Source organism: Equus caballus, chromosome 22, assembly GCF_041296265.1.
Source record: "Equus caballus isolate H_3958 breed thoroughbred chromosome 22, TB-T2T, whole genome shotgun sequence".
Lineage (NCBI taxonomy): Eukaryota > Metazoa > Chordata > Mammalia > Perissodactyla > Equidae > Equus > Equus caballus.
The window spans coordinates 27,490,414-27,511,510 of record NC_091705.1 but is presented as its reverse complement, the minus strand read 5'-3'; the positions used below and the strand labels follow the sequence as shown (position 1 = coordinate 27,511,510).

General features: G+C 39.6%; 1 protein-coding gene across 3 annotated transcripts in view; it reads right to left on the bottom strand.

Annotated features, from left to right (window-relative positions):
* The window catches only part of PHF20 (PHD finger protein 20), a 143,767-nt gene that overhangs the window by 108,024 nt on the left and 14,646 nt on the right, over window positions 1-21,097 (bottom strand). For all 3 annotated transcript variants that reach the window (XM_023626473.2, XM_070247600.1, XM_023626474.2), the window contains one exon: window positions 16,270-16,384. In XM_023626473.2, coding sequence (XP_023482241.1) covers window positions 16,270-16,352 — 83 coding nt within the window. In that variant the 5' untranslated portion in view covers window positions 16,353-16,384. The remainder of the gene's footprint in view (window positions 1-16,269; window positions 16,385-21,097) is intronic.

The window sequence follows — 21,097 nt, the reverse complement described above, 5'->3', positions numbered from 1 at the left end:
TAAAATCTTAGGAAAAAAAAAAAGACTCTGATCGTTTCTCATCATCTCTACCATAGCTTTTTAGTTCAAGCAACTATCACCTTTAATCTGGACTACTACAAAAAGACTCCTTACTGTTCTCCCTGTTTCTGCCCACACCTGCCTACAGCATATTCTACACACAGTAACCATAGCCACTTCTAATAACTGAAGTCAGAAAATGTTACTTCCCTGTTTAAAACGTTTAGAATAGAGTCCAAACCCCCAATTACGGCCAATCTAGCTCCTGCTAACATATCTGGACTAATTTCCTACTTCTGGCCCCTCACTCTTTACCTACGCACCTTCTATTGCTTGAACACGTCCCGCATGCTTCTATTTCAGGGCTTGTGCCTTGGCTGCCTCTGCCTGGAATCTTCTTCCCCTGGATATCCACCCGGCTCCCTCACTTCAGATCAGTACTCAAACAACTCCTTGTCAGACAGACTTTCCCTAAGTACTCTACATATAAAAAAGCATCCCTCAGACACATACAGTGTCACTGTCTGTCCACTTACTTCTTCCTCTTCCTAGCATTTATCACTACCTAACATTACATGTATTGGTCTATTTGTTTATGGTCTATCTATCTCCACTGGACTGTCAGTTCCGAAAGACTGGAAACTATGTCTGTCCTAATCACCACTATATATCCAGCATCTAGCACTGAATAAATGACTTGGCATCAACTCATCTTTGTGCAGCCTTCTGAAATTCCCACACACGAAATCAACTGTTCTCCCACAGGGGTTTGTACATGAACTCTGTACAGAGTAAATATCACCTCATGTTATACAGTAGTCCCTCCTTATCCACAGTTCACTCTCCCTAATTTTAGTTACCAGTGCTCAACCATGATCTGGAAGCAGACGACAATGTCAGGTCAATAGTAACCTAACGCTAAATCAAAATGCCTATGTCATTCATCTCATCATGTAAGCATTTTATCATTTCACATCACCACAAGAGGAAGAGTAGATAGAGTACAATAAGGTATTTTGAGAGAGAGAGACCACATTCACATAACTTTTATTACACTATATTGTTTTAATTGTTCTGTTTTATTATTGTTGTTAATCTCTTACTGTGCCTAATTTACAAGTTAAAACTTTATCATAGGTATGTATATATAGGAAAAAAACATGGTATATATAGAGTTTATTACTATCTGCAGTTTCAGGCATTCGCTGAGGGTCTTGGAACATATCCCCCACAGATAAGGAGGGACTACCGTAATTAATTTCAGGGACTTTACTCTCTATCCAAGGTACAGGACACAGCATGGGGATCAAAGCCATACCCTTGTCATGCTCAAAAGCCAGACTACCTGGATGCAAATCCCAAATCTCCCACTTACCAGCTTGCAACTTTGGGCAACTTAGTTAACTGCTCTGTGCCTCCGTTTCCTCATGTATAAAATGAGAATAATAAAAGTACCCACCTGATAGTGTTGTGAGGATTAAATAGGGTATAACATGTAAAGCCTTTACACTTGTACCTGGCACATAGTAAATCACTCAATAAATGTGAGCTATTGACAAAGACATAAGCATGAGAATATATGATTAACAATCGTTGGCCAGCAATGCTAAAAGTCAAAGCTGCATACCCTGCTGGCCTCTAAACTTCTTGAGGAACCTATGTGATTTTTCTTCATTCCATAGTGCCTAGCATAATGCCTGACTCACACAGACACTCAGTACGTGTATGTGGAAAGCTTAGAAATGAAAGATTACTTAAAAAAAAAAAGATGGTACATGAAGAGAAGAGGTATGAACCAGAACTCAGACTTGATCAGTGCAAATAATCCCAATGAAAGAGAAATAAAAAAGAAAGAGAGCTAAGGACATTATGAAACTCAGATTTTAAAAACCTTCGTTCAAGAACTGGAAGGAGACCATGATCAACTTAAATGGAAACAAAGTAGTGGAAACACGCCAAAGAGAAGCCTCAGACAGAAGGAGCTCTTTTCACTGTATTCAGAGCAAGAACAGGGAAGGCTAGGCCTACTGTCAAGGGCAGATGGTGCGCTCCTCACAGATGACAGGAAGAAGGCAGCAGAACAAGCAGCTTCCGTTCGTTCTATCCACAAGACATCGTTACTAGTAAACTGCAGCCTCTTACACGTTAGACAGTCAGTCCATCTACACAACCCTGGAGGTAAGGCAGGCAGACAGGATTACTCCACCCACAAAGCAGGAAATGGATATGCGGAAAGTTCACCCCAAAGTGGCAGGTCCACAAGTAAAACACAGATTCTTATCAATATTCCACAGTCTGCTTGGTGTGATAACCTGCTTTGAGAACTAATGATCTCCATGGAAAATCTAAATCTGTATTTTACAAACTCCACTCTCTAAAAAAAAATAAAAAGCCTTATTCCATGATTTCTTTGGGATTGAGTAATTTACAAAAAACTACTTTGGATGATTTACAAATAAATTCTGGTAAGGTATACAGAACACTTTCATCACACAGAACTGGGTAAGTCTCAGATTCATCAGTGATTAATTTGTAACTTTGGGCAAGTCATTTTACCTCTGAGCTTCATTTCAAAATGGGCTTCTTGGGGCTGGCCCCGTGGCCAAGTGGTTAAGTTCGTGCGCTCTGCTGCAGGCGGCCCAGCGTTTCGTTGGTTCGAATCCTGGGCACGGACATGAGACTACTCATCAAACTACGCTGAGGCAACGTCCCACATGCCACAACTAGAAGGACCCACAATGAAGAATATACAACTGTGTACTGGGGGGCTTTGGGGAGAAAAAGGAAAAAATAAATAAATAAATAAATAAATGGCCTTCTATGGGGGATTAAATGAGATCGCCCATGTAAAGCAGACACATGGCAAATCTCTGATAAATGTTACCTGTCATTGCTATTGTTGTTAATTTAACAGAAGTATGATATATGCAGTATACAAAGAGGAGAGAAAAACCAGACTTCTATACAAGCAACACAGACAAAATAAATCAAAGATATAGACTTATTCTAAATATAAAAGCACCAATCCAGAAAGACCCACTCACCCACTCTGGGTCACATTTGTGTTTCCATATACGTCTACTGTCACATGGGTTTTGAAAAATACTTTAGCCCTTTTCATGCCTTTTTTTCCTCCAACGAGCAGCAAATCCAGAAAATATGGAAGAGCACCCAGAAAAATATCAGCAGAGAAAGAAATCACCTGGGAGGCATGGCTAGCCTTTGGAGTCAGATCCAGAAGGGTTCAAATCCCAGCTCTACCACTCACCACCTCTGAAATTTGGGACAAAGGACTTCCACCTCTGTGAGCCTCAGTTTCTTCCCTTATTTATAAAACTGAAACAACAAACAACCTCACAGCTTGCTGAGAAGATTTAACAAAGAAGCTGCATATGGAGAGCCTGGCACAGAGTCAGATCTTTACATAATTTCTTCTAATTCTGCATTATTAAAACATTTTCTCTCAGACTTAAGAATGTAAGCAATCAAAACAACCTAGAAGATGTTTTCCTACAATCACTGGGAACTCAGTCTACAAATATTTTGAGTACCTATTATATGTCAGGTACAATTTTGAGGCACTGGAGATTTCTCAGTGAACAAAACAGATAGCCCACCTGTGGCTGCCTTGAAACTGCAGCTACCACATCTTTATCGAGTAGCTAGTAAGTGACCCCAGCTACAGTTGCAGCAACTCTAAACCCATCACCACCTCTGTGCCATCTCCATACTCCCCTAGGGCTGCTCCCAGCCAATGACTGAGTGAGCAGGGATACTAAGACAAGACTCTTCCTGGGAGACAAGACTGTTTTGACGGCAACTTTGGTTTGAGGACTCCCTATCTCCTTTGCCAAAACTTTCTGAGAACTGCACTGCAGTCTAAGACTTCCTACCTTCGGGGCCAGCCAGGTGGCGAAGCGGTTGAGTACGCACATTCCGCTTCTCGGCGGCCCAGGGTTTGCTGGTTCGGATCCTGGGTGCAGACATGGCACCGCTTGGCAAGCCATGCTGTGGTAGGCGTCCCACATATAAAGTAGAGGAAGATGGGCACGGACGTTAGCTCAGGGCCAGTGTTCCTCAGCAAAAAGAGGAGGATTGGCAGCAGACGTTAGCTCAGGGTTAATCTTCCCCCCCAAAAAATAAATAAATAAAATAAAATGTAGAAATAAAATCATACTGTAAGAGTACTAAAAAAGAACTCACATTATTTAGTTTGGAATTCTATTTACAACATATTTTAAATGTCAAAAAAAATCTTAAACTTCACTCAGTAGATGTGTTAGTAGTAATATTGGTATCATAACTTTGACACTACTTCGTATATGATGTAGAATATGGCATATAGGTTAATATATTAGCGTGATTAGGAACAAAGATTTTCAATATAAAAGAAAAAAGAGGGGTCAGCTCGGTGGTGCAGCAGTTAAGTTCGCACATTCCTCTTTGGCAGCCTGGGGTTCGCCGGTTCGGATCCCAGGTGTGGACACGGCACTGCTTGGCAAGCCAAGCTGTGGTAGGTGTCCCACATATAAAGTAGAGGAAGATGGGCATGGCTGTTAGCTCAGGGCCAGTCTTCCTCAGCAAAAAGAGGAGGATTGGCAGCAGATGTTAGCCCAGGGCTGATCTTCCTCAAAAAAAAAAAGAAAGAAAAGAAAAAAGAAAGGCAAAAATATAAATTACAAAATGTTAAATTTAAATTAAAATACCAAAATGAACTCATAATTTTTCAAAAAGTTTCTTAGCTGTATCCACTAAAAAGACCTAAAAACAATGAGATTCTAGCAGCAATAAACACACCCCGTGCTCAGAGCTCAATTTGTAAACACCACTTCCAACTAAAAGGAACCAGGCTTCGGAGAAATGGTTGACTCCAGGGTCTGGAGCAGGACATGTGGAAGATAAATTTGGGGCTTCTAGTAGTGCCAGAAAACAAGAAACTGCTCAAGGACTAATGAGTATGTCAAAAGAGCATGTCAAAATAAGTATGTCAAAAGAACAAAATGTTTGGGGCTGGCCCCGTGGCCGAGCGGTTAAGTTCGCGCGCTCCGCTGCAGGCGGCCCAGTGTTTCGTTAGTTCGAATCCTGGGCGCGGACATGGCACTGCTCATCCCCCATGCCACATGCCACAACTAGAAGAACCCACAACGAAGAATACACAACTATGTACCGGGGGGCTTTGGGGAGAAAAAGGAAAAAATAAAATCTTTAAAAAAAAAAAAAAAAAAAAGAACAAAATGTTTAAAGGGCCTCCCACTGGCCAAATTTGGAATAACTTTAGCACCAAAGAGAATAATGAAAAATCTGAGACCTTAGTGATCCTTAAAAAGGAAAAAAGACCAAAAATAAAAGCTCTTCTTACAGAAGAACATCAACCTAATAAAACATAGACAGAAGGACAAAGGCATAAAATAACTATTCTTCCACTTCCAGTATAATAACTGATTCAGGCAAGGATTATCAATGGAGGCTGAAATCATTAGCTAAATGGTGTGGGACGGTAACATGATATTGACACGTACAAAAGCATCCCCGCAAATCATTTACTACTTTCACAGAGAAAAATACCCCTTTAAAATGGGGAGAGAGAGTAGTCATTATCTTACCCAAGTGATACATAGAACAGTGAGATGACCTAGCTTTATGTGTCCTGCATGTGATGCAATATAAAACATACAGCGTTACCATTGAAACATTCTGCAAAAAAGTGTTTAATCTGAAGTCTAGACCTAACTTCCAGTTTACAGGAAACATAAGAGAATACAAGAAACAAGTTAAACTCACTATGAACCATGAGAAAACACTATGACCAACCCAGAATGTGGAAACAACTGTTCAAAACTCTTAAAAATAAATAAATAACGCCACGAAGGGGGAAAGAGTGGGGAAAAGAGAAGGATCATCGTAGAATAAAAGCAACTAAAGAGACATAAAAACAAAAATGTACTATCTGAACCTTGACTGAATCTTGGTTTTGCAAAGACATTCTTGAGACAAGAGGAAAATCTGAATATGGTCTAGATATTAGATATTATCGAATTATTGCTAATTATAATTAATTACATTACAATAAGTATATAAAGCAAATTGGGTAAATATGCTAACAATTAGTGAATACAGCTGAAAGGTATTCTCTCAACTTTTCACTATGTTTGAAAATTTTCATAATAAAAAGCTGAAATTCATTTACTTTAGGATCCCAAAAATAAGAACACATAATCCAAGGATTCAGACGTGAAAAGTCAAAAGGAAATAAGCGATGAAGACCTGGACCCTAACCCCCATAATCATATCTTATCTCAATGGACTGAAAACACACACACAATATGTGGCTCCATACTGCAGAAACACTACTTACTGTAATGTGTTACTTATTGTACTGCAATGTATTACTTAGTGTAATCATTTATGAAGGAGAAAACACAACCACTTCCAATCTAAAGATAAAACAAATCCTCCATTATTCTTGTCAAAAACATTCAAAGTCAAAGATTTAACCAAACAATTAAATGCCAGTCCTCTACTTTAGGAATTCAGGCAAACATTATCAGAATGTGTTTTTCAGTGTTTTTTAAAATTTAGGAGTCAGAAACATTAAACACTTGGGAGAATTCTGGCTATTTCAAAGAGGCTATGAACTCAATCCTGTCTGGGTTCAAACTGGGGTCCTACACCTGTATGACCCTAGGCAAATGACTTCATCTCCCTGGGCCTCCTTTTTCTTACTGATAAAATGAGGCAAATAACAGGAGCCCCATCTCATGGGACTATTAATTGGAGATTAAGCAAGATGACCCAAGAAGTACATGACGACCAGCATGGATAATCAACAAATGTTAGTTACTATTAATTTTCTGGCCCAAGGGTTCTCTTTTAAATGTTACCTTTAGACTTTTGGTCCTAAAACTTCTTACAAGCTGGCCATAATGTCTTCACTTTTTGAGTAGACATGATTAAGAAGAAAATTAACAGCTGTATTTTCCTGGTAACACAGAGTACCAAAACGCTTCTAAGAGAATGATCTTATCTAAGCCACATAATCCAATTATAATTCTCCATTCTGATTACATGCAAACTGAGGCTGGGAGAGGTAAAGTAACTTGACCAAGTAAACTCAGCTAGTAATTAGAGCATATGAGACTCTAATCCAGAACTTTTCACTCTACAAGCATTTGTCAGTATACCAGATGACAGTTTAAAAAACATTTGTAGAAATGCTTACAACCTGAAGTTCAACAGACTGGGCTGTTGATTTGCTATATCTCCTTTTGAAAAGGCATTCAAGGCAGCAAGCTTATCAGAAGGTGACTCAAAGACACTGGATTTCTCTTTGTAGTCATCTGCACCCAAAGGGACCTAGCCATTTAATCTTTAGAAATGATCCTATGGGGGCCGGCCCCCTGGCCGAGTGGTTAAGCTCGCACTCTGCTTCAGCGGTCCAGGGTTTTGACAGTTCTGATACTGGGCGCAGACATAGCACCGCTCCTCAGGCCACGCTGAGGCGGCATCTCACATGTCACAACTAGAAGGACCCACAACTAGAATCTACAACTAGGTACTGGGGGGCTTTGGGGAGAAAAAGGAAAAATAAAATCTTTAAAATATTTGACTTGGAAGTCCAAAATTTATTTTTGCAAAAAGGAGTATAGGCAAGATTTAGCAAAGCTTCAAGAAATTGTTCCAGAGAAAAAACAAAAAAACCAGTTCATTTTCTAAGACTAGTATAACAATAGATTGAAACTAGATAAGGATAGTACAAGAAGAGATCAAAACCAAGAATACAGTGAACATGGATGTCAAAATTCCAAATAAAATATTGGCAAACTGAATCTTGTAATTTATTCATTACATAAATGACCTAATAGGTTTTACCCAGGAATGCAAGGAAGAATTGTTCAACATTAGAAAATCAACTAATGTCACATACTATACTAATAGATTAAAGGAAAAAAATACATATGGTCAATTAATTAGATGCCCAGAAACATCAGATAAAATTCAACATTCACTCAGGCTTAAAAAAAACAAAAGAAACTTCCTGACAAGGAATAGGACAGGAACTTCCTTAATACGATTAAACAATCTGCCACAGTCCTACAGTTTCCTAATCATACAGAACTTAACGGTGTAAGTTCACACGTTCCTGTTAAAATCAAACAAGACATCATGCTCATGTGGCCCTGGTCAATGAAAACAGAAGAGAGAGAGGAAGAGAAGGAAAGAAAAAGGGAGGGAAGGAAGGAAGGAAAAGAAACGAGAGGCATAAGGATTGGAAAGGGAGAGGCAAAATACTTATTTGCAGATACATGACAGTCTATGTAGAAAATCCAAAAAAAACCCCATCAGAACAAACATGAAAATGCAGCAGTTTCTGGATAGGCGATCAGCATACAAAACTCAACAGCAATAAACTCTCAAGTAGTCATCACTCATAGCCACTTCTGCTTCCCCTATCCTCTTATCCTTTTCTCCTTTCACATTATCTCTGAAGTAAATCCCAGACAACATATCATTTTATTTATAAATATGTCAGTAAAAAGCCTCTAAAAAACAAGGACTCTTTAAAACATAGGTACAAAACCATTTCCATACCTAAAAAAGTTAATGATTCTTTCTTTTTTTCTTTTTATAATTTAATTTTTTTTAATTTTTAATTTTTTTTTTTTTTGAGGAAGATTAGCCCTGAGCTAACTGCTGCCAATCCTCCTCTTTTTGCTGAGGAAGACTGGCCCTGAGCTAACATCCGTGCCCATCTTCCTCTACTTTCTGTGTGGGATGCCTACCACAGCGAGGCGTGCCAAGCATGGCATGCCAAGCGGTGCCATGTCCGCACCCAGGATCCAAACCAGCAAACCCCGGGCCGCCAAAGCGGAACATGCGAACTTAACCACTGCGCCACCAGGCCAGCCCTAATGATTCTTTAATATCATTAATCATGTTCAAATTTCCAACAATCTCATAAATGTTATATATCTTTTTTTAGCAGTTTATTTTTGAACGATCTCAATAAAGTCCAAACATTGAATTTGGTTAACAAAAAAAAAAAAACTCAACAGCACTCCTACATAACTACCATTAACCAAAGAGAAAATGTAACATAAAAAGATCCATTCAGGGGCTGGCCCAGTGGTGCAGGGGTTAAGTTTGCACACTCTGCTTCAGTGGCCTGGGGTTTGCCGGTTTGGATCCCAGGTGCAGACATGGCACCACGTGGCAAGCCATGCTGTGGTAGACGTCCCACACATGACGTGGAGGAAGATGGGCACAGATATTGGCCCAGGGCCAGTCTTCCTCAGCAAAAAGAGGAGGATTGGCAGCAGATGTTAGCTCAGGGCTAATCTTCCTCAAAAAGAAAAGATCCATTCCGGCGCCAGCCCAGAGGTGTAGCGGTTAAGTTCGTGCACTTCACTTTGGGGGCCTGAGGTTTGCGAGTTCAGATACTGGACACAGACCTACACACTGCTCGTCAAGCTATGATGTGGTGGCATCCCACATACAAAAAACAGAAGACGACTGGCACAGATGTTAGTTCAAGGACAATCTTCCTCAAATAAAAAGAGAAAGACTGGCAACGGATGTTAGCTCAGGGCCAATCTTCCTCATACACACACAAAAAAAGTCTCTGAAAGATCCATTCAGGGACTGGCCCCATGGCCAAGTGGTTAAAGTTCCACGTGCTGTGCTTCAACAGCCCAGGTTCACGGGTTCAGATCTTGGCATGGATGTACTCCACTCATCAGCCATGCTGTGGAGGCATCCCACATCCAAAAAGTACAGGCAGATTGGCACAGATGTTAGCTCCAGGGCTAACCTTCCTCAAGGAAAACATAAAAAGAAACAAACAAAAAAAACAATGATTGGCAACAGATGTTAGTTCAGGGAGAATCTTCCTCACCAAAAGAAAAAACCCATCCAGGGGCCAGCGCCAGTGGCGTAGTGGTTAAGTTCAGCACACTCTACTTGGGGGGCCTGGGTTCAGTTCTGGTGCAGACCTACACCACTCATCTGTCAGAGGCCATGCTGTGGTGGCAGCTCACATACAAAAAGAGGAAGATTGGCAACAGATGTTGGCTCAGGGCAAATCTTCCTCAGCAAAAAAAGAAAAAAAAAATCCATTCACAGAAGCAACAAAAACTAGAAGGTACTTAGGAATAAATCTAATAGATGATATGCAAATCTTTATGGAGGTTATAAAACATTACTGAAGTTCATAAAGAAAAATGTGAATAATACAAAGACATAATATTTTCATAGATGGAAACTCTTATCATAAAGATGTCAGGGGCCAATTAACAAAAATCGACAAACCCTTAGCCAGACTCACCAAGAAAAGAAGAGAGAAATCTCAAATAAATAAAATTAGGAATGAGAGAGGAGAAATCACAACAGATACCAAAGAAAAACAAGGGATCATAAGAGAATACTATGAAAAACTATATGCCAACAAATTGAACAACCTAGAAGAAATGGACAAATTCCTGGACTCTTACAACCTCCCCAAACTGAACCAGGAAGAAATGGAGAATCTGAATAGGCCAATCACAAGTAAAGAAACAGAAACAGTAATCAAAAACCTCCCCAAAAATAAGAGTCCAGGACCAAACGGCTTCTCTGGAGAATTCTACCAAACATTCAAAGAAGATTTAATACCTATCCTTCTCAAACTATTCCAGAAAATTGAGGAAGATGGAGTATTACCTAACACATTCTATGAAGCCAACATCACTCTGATCCCCAAACCTGACAAGGACAACACAAAGAAGGAGAACTACAGGCCGCTATCACTGATGAACATAGATGCAAAAATCCTCAACAAAATTCTAGCAAACCGAATACAGCAATACATCAAAAAGATTATACACCATGATCAAGTGGGATCTATACCAGGGACAGAGGGATGGTTCAACATCCACAAGTCAATCAATGTGTTTCACTACATTAACAAAATGAGAAACAAAAACCACATGATCATCTCAATAGATGCAGAGAAAGCATTTGACAAGATCCAACAACCATTTATGATAAAAACCCTCAATAAAATGGGTATAGAAGGAAAGTACCTCAACATAATAAAGGCCATATATGACAAACCCACAGCCAACATCATACTCAACGGACAAAAACTGAAAGCCATCCCTCTGAGGACAGGAACAAGACAAGGGTGCCCACTTTCACCACTCCTATTCAACATAGTACTGGAGGTGTTGGCCAGAGCAATTCGGCAGGAAAAAGAAATAAAAGGAATCCAAATAGGCAATGAAGAAGTAAAACTCTCACTGTTTGCAGATGACATGATCTTATATATATAGAAAACCCCAAAGAATCCATAGGAAAACTATTAGAAACAATCAACAGCTACAGCAAAGTTGCAGGGTATAAAATCAACACACATAAATCAGTAGCATTTCTATACACTAACAATGAACCAGCAGAAAAAGAACTCAAGAACTCAATCCCATTCACAATCGCAACGAAAAGAATAAAATACCTTGGGATAAATTTAACCAAGGAAGTGAAAGATTTATACAATGAAAACTACAAGACTTTCTTGAAAGAAACTGACGACGACATAAAGAGATGGAAAGACGTTCCATGCACATGGATTGGAAGAATAAACATAGTTAAAATGTCCATACTACCTAAAGCAATCTACAGATTCAACGCCATCCCAATCAGAATCCCAAGGACATTCTTTACAGAAATTGAACAAAGAATCCGAAAATTCATATGGGGCAGCAAAAGACCATGAACTGCTAAAGCAATCCTGAGAAAGAAGAGCAAAGCCGGAGGCATCACAATCCCCGACTTCAAAACATACAACAAAGCTACAGTAATCAAAACAGCATGGTACTGGTACAAAAACAGGTGCACAGATCAATGGAACAGAATTGAAAGCCCAGAGATAAAACCACACATCTATGGACAGCTAATCTTCCACAAAGGAGCTGAGGGCATACAATGGAGAAAAGAAAGTCTCTTCAACAAATGGCGCTGGGAAAACTGGACAGCCACATGTAAAAGAATGAAAATCAACCATTCTTTTTCACCATTCACAAAAATAAACTCAAAATGGATCAAAGACCTAAAGATTAGGCCTGAAACAATAAGTCTTCTAGAAGAGAATATAGGCAGTACACTCTTTGACATCAGTTTCAAAAGAATCTTTTCGACACTATAACTCCTCAGATGAGGGAAACGATAGAAAGAATAAACAAATGGGACTTCATCAGACTGAAGAGTTTCTTCAATGCCAGGGAAAACAGGATTGAAACAAAAAGCCCACTAACTGGGAAAAAATATTTACAAGCTACTTATCCGACAAAGGATTAATCTCCATAATATACAAAGAACTCACACAGCTTAACAACAAAAAAACAAACAACCCGATCAAAAAATGGGCAGAGGACATGAAGAGACACTTCTCCAAAGAAGATATAAGGATGGCCAATAGACGACACATGACAAGATGCTCATCATCACTAACCATCAGGGAAATGCAAATCAAAACTACACTAAGATATCACCTTACACCCATTAGATTGGCAAAAATATCCAAAACCAAGAGTGACAAATGTTGGAGAGGTTGTAGAGAAAAAGGAACCCTCATACACTGTTGGTGGGAATGCAAACTAGTGTAGCCACTATGGAAAACAGTATGGAGATTTCTCAAAAAGTTAAAAATAGAAATACCCTATGACCCAGCCATCCCACCACTGGGTATCTATCCTAAGAACCTGAAATCAGCAATCCCAAGAGTCCCATGCACCCCTATGTTCATCGCAGCATTATTTACAATAGCCAAGACATGGAACCAACCTAAATGCCCAGAAACTGATGACTGGATAAAGAAGATATGGTATATATACACAATGGAATACTACTCAGCCATAAAAAAGGACAAAATCGTCCCATTCGCAACAACATGGATGGACCTTGAGGGTATTATGTTAAGCAAAACAAGCCAGACAGAGAAAGACGAACTCTATATGACTCTGCTTATAGGTGGAAGTTAACATATAGACAAGGAGAATCGATCAGTGGTTACCAGGGAAAAGGGGGGGTGGGGGGAGGGCACAAAGGGTGAAGTGGTATACCCAAAACATTACTAACAATAATGTACAACTGAAATCTCACAAGGCTGTAATCTATCATAATCTTAATAAATAAAAAAAAAAAAGATGTCAGGGGCCAGCCCTGTGGCCGAGTGGTTAAGCTTCCACGCTCCGCTTCAGCAGCCCAGGGTTTCACCAGTTTGAATCCTGGGCGCAGACACGGCACTGCTTATCAAGCCATGCTGCGGCAGGCATCCCGCATGCCACAACTAGAAGGACCCACAACTAAAAATATACAACTATGTACAGGGGAGCCTTTGGGGAGAAAAAGGAAAAATAAAACCTTAAAAAAAAAAAGAAAATAGATGTCAATTCCCCCCAAAGTAATTACAAATTCAATACGATTTATCTCAAAACTCTAACAGCATTTTTCAAGAAACCCGACAGATATAAAAATTCACATTAAAGAGTAAACATCTAAGAATACAACAAATAAAATAAAACACAAAAGGGTGAAAGCTGTCTTAAAAGATATTAAGACATTTTAAAGCAACATCAATTAGATAATGTGTTATTAGCACAAGAGTAAACATAAATTAATGGAACAGAATAAAGAGCTCAGAACAGACCCAGTTTACGGGACTTGATACATAGAAGTGGTATTGTAGATCAATGGGGAAAGGAAGTTTCTGGCAACTGGTTATTCACATGGTGAATAAAACCAGTAATTAGATACCAAGTGCATCTCATAGGTAGATTAAAGACCTAAATGTGAAAAACGAAACTTTAAAACTTCTAGAAGAACTTAAGAGAATATTTTTTAAACTAACTGATAGGGAAGAATTTCAAATACCAGTCACAAAAAGCAAAAATTGTAAAGTTTGATCATTTTGCTTAAATTTAAAATTTTAAACTTACATGCCATGAGAGACACCATAAACAAGGTGACAAACATAATATTGTATGTCAACTACACTTCAGAAAAAAAAAAAAGAAACAAGTTAAAAAGACAAGCTACAGACTAGTAGACAATTTCTGCAACACAAATTGACAAAGAATTGGAATCCGTAATAAATTATTAAAACATTTATAAATCACTAAGAAAAGACAAACAATCCAAAAGGAAAATAGTCAAGAGCAAGTCACAAAACACACATATTAAAAGATGCTCAACCTCAGTAGAAATAAGAAAAACAGAATAAAACAATAACATTTCATAACCAACAGACTGGCAAAACCAGGAAGTCTGTCAAAGGCACAGGTTGGTAACGATGTGGAAAAAGGAAGTTTTATGTAGTACTGGTCAGAGGGTAATTTAGTAGAACCATTTTGGAGAGCAAATGGCAATTTCTAGTAAAACTGAAAACGTGTATATCAGATTACTTAACAAATTCACTGGAGTAAGGCTTAGCAAACTACAGTTCGTGATCCATTAGTAGATTATCAAATCAAATTAACACTTCTTGACCAACATTTTTGTATATTAAGGAAACATACACACAATACAGAAGAAAAACATCAGAGCACAATGCATGTATTCAGGTTAAGAAGTATTCCATAAAATTTTTGCTTCAGTTAAATTCACATGTGTATTTGGGCAGTACCACACTGGATATAGATAAGCTGTGGTCAAAAAAGTTTGAAAGCCACTGCCCAAAAACTATCTCACACATGTGCAGGAAGAGGCATTTACAGAGATGTTTACAGTAGCACTGTGCATAAAGTGAAAAACTGGAATCCAAATGTCCATCAGTAGGAGACTGGATAAACAAAATATGGTATGTTCATACAATGGAACTCTAGACAGAAGTTAGGATGAATATCTTATATATCAATATGGGTAAATCACAAAAACATGAGACGCAGAAATGAGCAATATGATACCACTCCTATGAGTTTTTTTAAAACACCCAAAATGATTCTATTATTTATGGATACATATACATAGTAAGAATGTAAAAACATGGACAGAAAGGATACAACCAATTTCAGGATGCTGGCAGCCTCTACGGAAGAGGGAGGGGAACTGAATTGGGAAGGGTATAAAAGGTACTTTCATTATATCAGAAATGTTTTATGTCTTTTACTTTTAAAATATAAATAAAACCAACATGTTAATATTTATTAATTCTGAGTGATAAGTACACCTATTATTTTACGGTTAGCTGCACTTTTTCACTTTTTCTGCATTTTATTTTTTTTCCAAATCTAAAAAGAATTCCTACCCTTGACTAAGCTACCTGAAAAAATACTGAAAAACCAAACAAGGAAATAATTATAGATAACACAAACAGCCTAAAAACAACTAGGTGTTCAAAGCTAATTCTAACATCAAACCTTGCAGCGCCAAAAGGCAACAGAGATATTTTCTGCCTCAGCCACTTCCCTGCTTCTCTTGCCCTGTCTTCTCTTCCTATACCCTAGGAACTGGTCAGCCTGTCTATTTTGAGATAACCTACCAAAAGGGCTACACTCTTCCTTGTAAAATTCAGAAAGATTTGAGTTCTGAAACTCCTACCTTCACCTTGAGCATTAACAAATGACCAAATTCTGGGATGTCCTCAAAAACGAACTCTATTTTATGGTTTATAAGGTCTTTTCTGGCATATTCTATTATTTGATTCTCAGAAAAACTCTGAGGTCAATATTACTAGCTATCCACATTTATAGGTGAAGCCGATGCTTAAAGCAGCTAATTAACAGCCAGAGGTCACAAGTCAATGACTAAGTTGGGACTACAACCCTTCAGCTTCCGAATCTAATGATGACTAAATTTCAACCACACAACAACACACCCAGAAAACAGGAGGGACTGTTCACAACACGAGCTGTTCCAATCTAACTCCTTTTCTTCATTCTTCCATCCCTGATGTTTCTCTCCTCTCTTCTTCCAGAGAGGCAGCAAAGAGCAAGAGCTGCCACTATTAACTCCTCCCTTCCCTGCAGCCACGTACGCTGCTTCTTCCCATAACTCCTTCAGATGAACAGGCAGAAAGAGAAAATGAACAAGAACAGGGGGCCACAGGATGGCCCCCTTGACACAGGGATCCCTGCACCAAAGAGAAAGGATATTCCCATGGCTCTAGACTTGTCTCCTTCCACCTTCCAAGAGTCAGGGAGCAGGAAAACGTTACAGAAAAGCCCAGGCTACCCCTCGTTATCAGTTCTGTCAAAAGTCCTTTACTGAAGGAATTTAATTAACAGAAAAATGTAAAAGTACCAGTTTTTTAATCGGTCCCGGGCTTCCAACTGGGCTCCCACTTCAAAGCTGATTCCTCGTCTGTTAGGTGGATGCTTTGTCATTTTCAGTCATCAATTGGGCTGCCTTTATTCTCCTGAAAAAGCCAATTAAATATTTATGAAACTTAGGCAAAGTCTGCCCAGAGTGTAGCATCACTCACTACACATAAAAGACAAACAGGCATTATTCAAAACACAAAGCCCCAGGAAACCCTATCAGCGCCCTCTTTCACTCCTGCCCTCATCCTAACACAGGTGTGCCCTCCAGTGGTTCCTCCTCCTCTATGATGCAGCATCCTGCAGTCTCTGAAACTGTGAGGGGACCCTCCTTCAACACCGCTTACCAAGGACTCATCTATAAGGGGCACCCCTCAGAACTCCAAAAAACAACTGCTCTCAGGGTTAAATTCAATCATTTGCTAATGAATTCAACAAATATCTGCTGAGAGGCTATTTCAGAAAACAGTCAAGACCAAAAGAGACACAGTTCCTGCCCTCATGAAGCCTCTAGTCTACTGAGGGAAGACAAAAATGTAGCCAGTAAACAAATAAGTGAAGTAACTGCAAGCTGTAACTACTACGAATTTAAGCACTACAAAGGAAGCAAACAAAAGCTATGACACTGATCTCTGGCCCTACTTTTAGAAGGCTAGGCAAGAAAGATTTATATCCTCTTTGATCTATTTCTATTTTCCACCTCTTCTTGAGTCCATTCTGACAATTCATATTTTCCCAAGAAATTCTTTTATTAAACCTTTGGGTATTGGGATTGGTGGTCATTTTCTATATTAGTAAAATTTATCTTTAGGGGCTAGTGGTAGTTCTGGTGGAGATGTAGCCTCTTGGGGCACTTGAGCAGGCCACCTCCACACAGCAGGCTACCCCTGACTAAATTCTCTCCCACTAAACTTTGGATCTCAACAGCCTACACTGCCTAAGTAATGCCAGAGCACTGCCAGGGCAACGTCTGCCTCATACCAGGAGCACAACCTTTGCAATGGATGAATGCAGAAAAATCCCTCATATCTGATATGTAATACCATTACATCTTAGGAGGAATGTGCTTGCAATATATTATACGGAAAGGCAGAATGCAAAATTACACCACTTCGAGTTCGCATTAAAACTCATGTGCATTTAAAAAAAAAAAAATCAAGAAAAAAACAGGTTGTGGGTGATTGTTCTTTCCTCTTAAACAATTTCCTAAATTTATAAAAGTTTTTCACAACAAAAATTTTCCATAAGGAAAAAAATATATAATGTGAAGGATGAGCTATCCATTAAATAACCACTCCGAAGGGCTGATACTGGGGAACACACAGCAAATCAAACTAAGGCAGGAATGGCTGACAGTAGCAATTATGGAAGCTGAAACCTATTAACTGAAAAGCTATGTTAGCAGGACTGCTCCAACTATATGGACCCTAGGAAAGGGTCAGAGGTTTGACTGGCTTTACCTAACACTCTCCAGGAAAATGAGATATCAAATCAGTAGAAAAGTCTTCATTTTGGCTTGCCTAAAATACTGGGCCAAATTATGGATCTGTTTATCTCTGACATCATGCATACTAGTTAACATTCAGATTAACAGTTTGGCCTCTCAGATTATATAAAAAGGTGACGCCAAACAAGAAGAAAAGCAGAGCGGCCTTGAGCACTCACTCAGCAGCTGTTACTTGTCAGCCTCTGCAGGGAGACAGCTCTTTTATACAGGTCCCGTAAAGTAACATAATGGGGTTAAATGTTTGGCCTTGAATCCTCAGCTCCACCCCTGATTAGCTGAATGAATTTGGGTAAATTACTTAACCTCTCTGAATTTGTTTCCTCTTCAGAAAATGAGGATGGTGATAATAGTACAGTCATGTACCCTTAATGCCAGGGACACATTCAGAGGATTTCGTCATCATATAAACATCATAGAGTGTATTTACCCAAAACTAGATGGTATAGCCAACTACACACCTAGGCTCTGTGGTACTAATCTTATGGGACCACTTTTGTATGTGCGGTCTGTCATCTGCCCTTGATCTCAAAGTTGAAAAGTGATTATTCGGTGCATGACTGTACCTATCCAGGCAGAGGGTATGAGGATGAAATGAGATAATCCCTTTGAGGAGCACAGGATTGGTACAGAGTAAGGACTATATAGGTAGTGGCTATTAATACTCTATTATCACAAATGAGGAGGCTAGGCTTAAACTAATTTAGCTTAAGGTTCAAGTGCTAAGTGACAGGCCCCAAAACAAAAGCCCAGGTCTGCTTGATTTCTGGCTTTTTTTTTTTAATATTTTCTTTTTCCTTTTTCTCCCCAAAGCCCCCTGGTACATAGTTGTATATTTTTAGTTGTGGGTCCTTCTAGTTGTGGCATGTGGGATGCCGCCTCAGCATGGCCTGATGAGAGGTGCCATGTCTGTGCCCAGGATTCGAACCGGCAAAACCGTGGCCCGAGGAAGTGGAGTGAGCATACTTAACCACTTGGCCACAGGGCAGGCCCCTGCTTGATTTCTGAATTAATTCTTTTACCACCCAACCTCCCACCGAGGTACCCTAGGAGGATTTCCATGAAAATACATGAGTGTGGGAGCAAAGCAGTGAATGAATGAAGATGAGCAAATTATTCCCAATGGCTCAAGAAAACCAGTTCCTCTTGAGGGTGAATTGTCAGGTCTTCCTTACACAAACTAAAATCTGTTTTATTTTAACTCTGACCCACTTGTTTGAAGTTTCACTCTCCGGTATCACACAGAACAAGACTAAAGACTAATCTGGGGGCTGGCCGGATGGTGCAGCAGTTAAGTTCACACATTCTACTTCGGCGGCCCAGGGTGCACCGGTTTGGATCCCAGGTATGGACATGGCACCGCTTGGCAAGCCATGCTATGGCAGGCCTCCCACATATAAAGTGGAGGAAGATGGGCATGGATGTTAGCTCAGGGCCACTCTTCCTCAGCAAAAAGAGAATTGGCAGCAGATGTTAGCTCAGGGCTAATCTTCCTCAAAAAAAACAAAAAGACTAATCTGGCTTTCATGTCGCATCCTCAATCTTTCCTCCACTCCTCTGGGGTGGCAGTTTGTTTTAAATTTCACATTAATTCATTCAACAAACCACTAGTGAGTACTATCAGTAAAACATTGTACCAGAAATTAGGAATAAGAAATCCAAGTCAGTCCCCCACTCCAGTCTACCCAGGAAGACAAACAGAGATACTGAGACAAGATGAACCAGCTCTAACAAAGGCCAAGGGGAGGGACACCAGGAAAATCATCTGCAAGTCTGAATTTAATTTGACAACATCTACTAACAAATAAAAAAGATTTCAAGGGGCCGGCCCCATGGCAAAGCGGTTAAGTTCACACACTCCACTTCGGCAGCCTGGGGTTTCGCCAGTTCAGAGGCCAGGCGCGGACATGGCACCACTCATCAGCCCATGCTAAGGTGGCATCCCACATAGCACAACCAGAGGCACTCACAACTACAATATACAACTATATACTGGGGAGCTTTGGGGAGAAGAATAGAAAATTTAAAAATTAAAAAAATTTCAAGACAGGGGCTGGCCCTGTGGCCTAGTGGTTAAATTCGGCACACTCCGCTTCAGTGGCCCAGGTTCAGTTCCTAGGAGTGGACCTACACCACTCGGCGGCAGCCAAGCTGTGGCAGCGACCCACATACAAAATAGAAGAGGACTGGCAGAGATATTCACTCAGGGTGAATCTTTCTCAGCAAAGAAAAAAAAAAGTTCAAGCCAGAAGAAGGAATCAAAAAAAAAAAGATTACATAAGAAGTACATTTTTACTTCTCACATTTAGTTTTAAACACAAATTTTTCTCAAGATGCGAGATTCTGCAGCTTTTAACTTATCCATTCTTCAGGGCCTTAGCTTTTTCTTCCACAAATCTCCAGCTTCCAGAATAAGAGGAAAAGGGAATATGTTCAATAAGGACACCAAAGAAAATTAAGAGAACAAAATCTGACGCAATCTGTATTTACATAGGATTCCATTTTAAACACCTTGGCAGGACTTCAAATTACTCCTTTACATTCAAATTTCCCTACAATGGGAGCTCACTGCTACACAGGAGACAGACGGCCTAGTTTATTTCCTTAAACACAGTACTTGTAGTCAATGCCCCCATATCAATGATAATGAAAGCTTGAAATGTACACTGTGTAATGCAGTTTAAAGGGCACTTTCACAAACTGGGAGAAAATAACTGCAACACATACGACAAAGAGCTCACTTCCTTTATTAACAAAGAGTGCATGCAAACCGAGAACAAAAAGTCATACCAAGTCACTTAAAAATGGGCAAAGCGTAAGAACTGGCAGATTACCGGGGGGTGGTAATTCAAGGGTCTAAGAAGCATGTGATATTATATCCACATGACCTCACCCTAAATTAAAGGAAATGCAAATCAAAGTAACACTCTTTCATTTTTGAGATAGGCAAAAAGTTTAAAGGTAGGATACCCAGCATTTGCAGGGATGAGGAGAAAAGAGCATGCCTATACAGCTGGTAGAAGCATAAACTGGAAAAGCTTTTCTAGAGACAACTTGGCACTATTTACAAAAATGCACATGCTTGCAACCCAGCAGTCCCACTACCAGTAACTTATCCTACAGATATCCTCCAAAGTCTGTCAAATTACCTGTTTCCCCGAAAGTCTGCCAAATCACTTGTAAGGATGATCAATACAGCTTTGCAATTTCTGCAGCTAAAACGTCTGTTAAAAGAGGCCTAATTAAACGAACTATGGTTCACCTATACACTAGAATGTTGTATAGCTATTAAAAGGAATAATGGCAA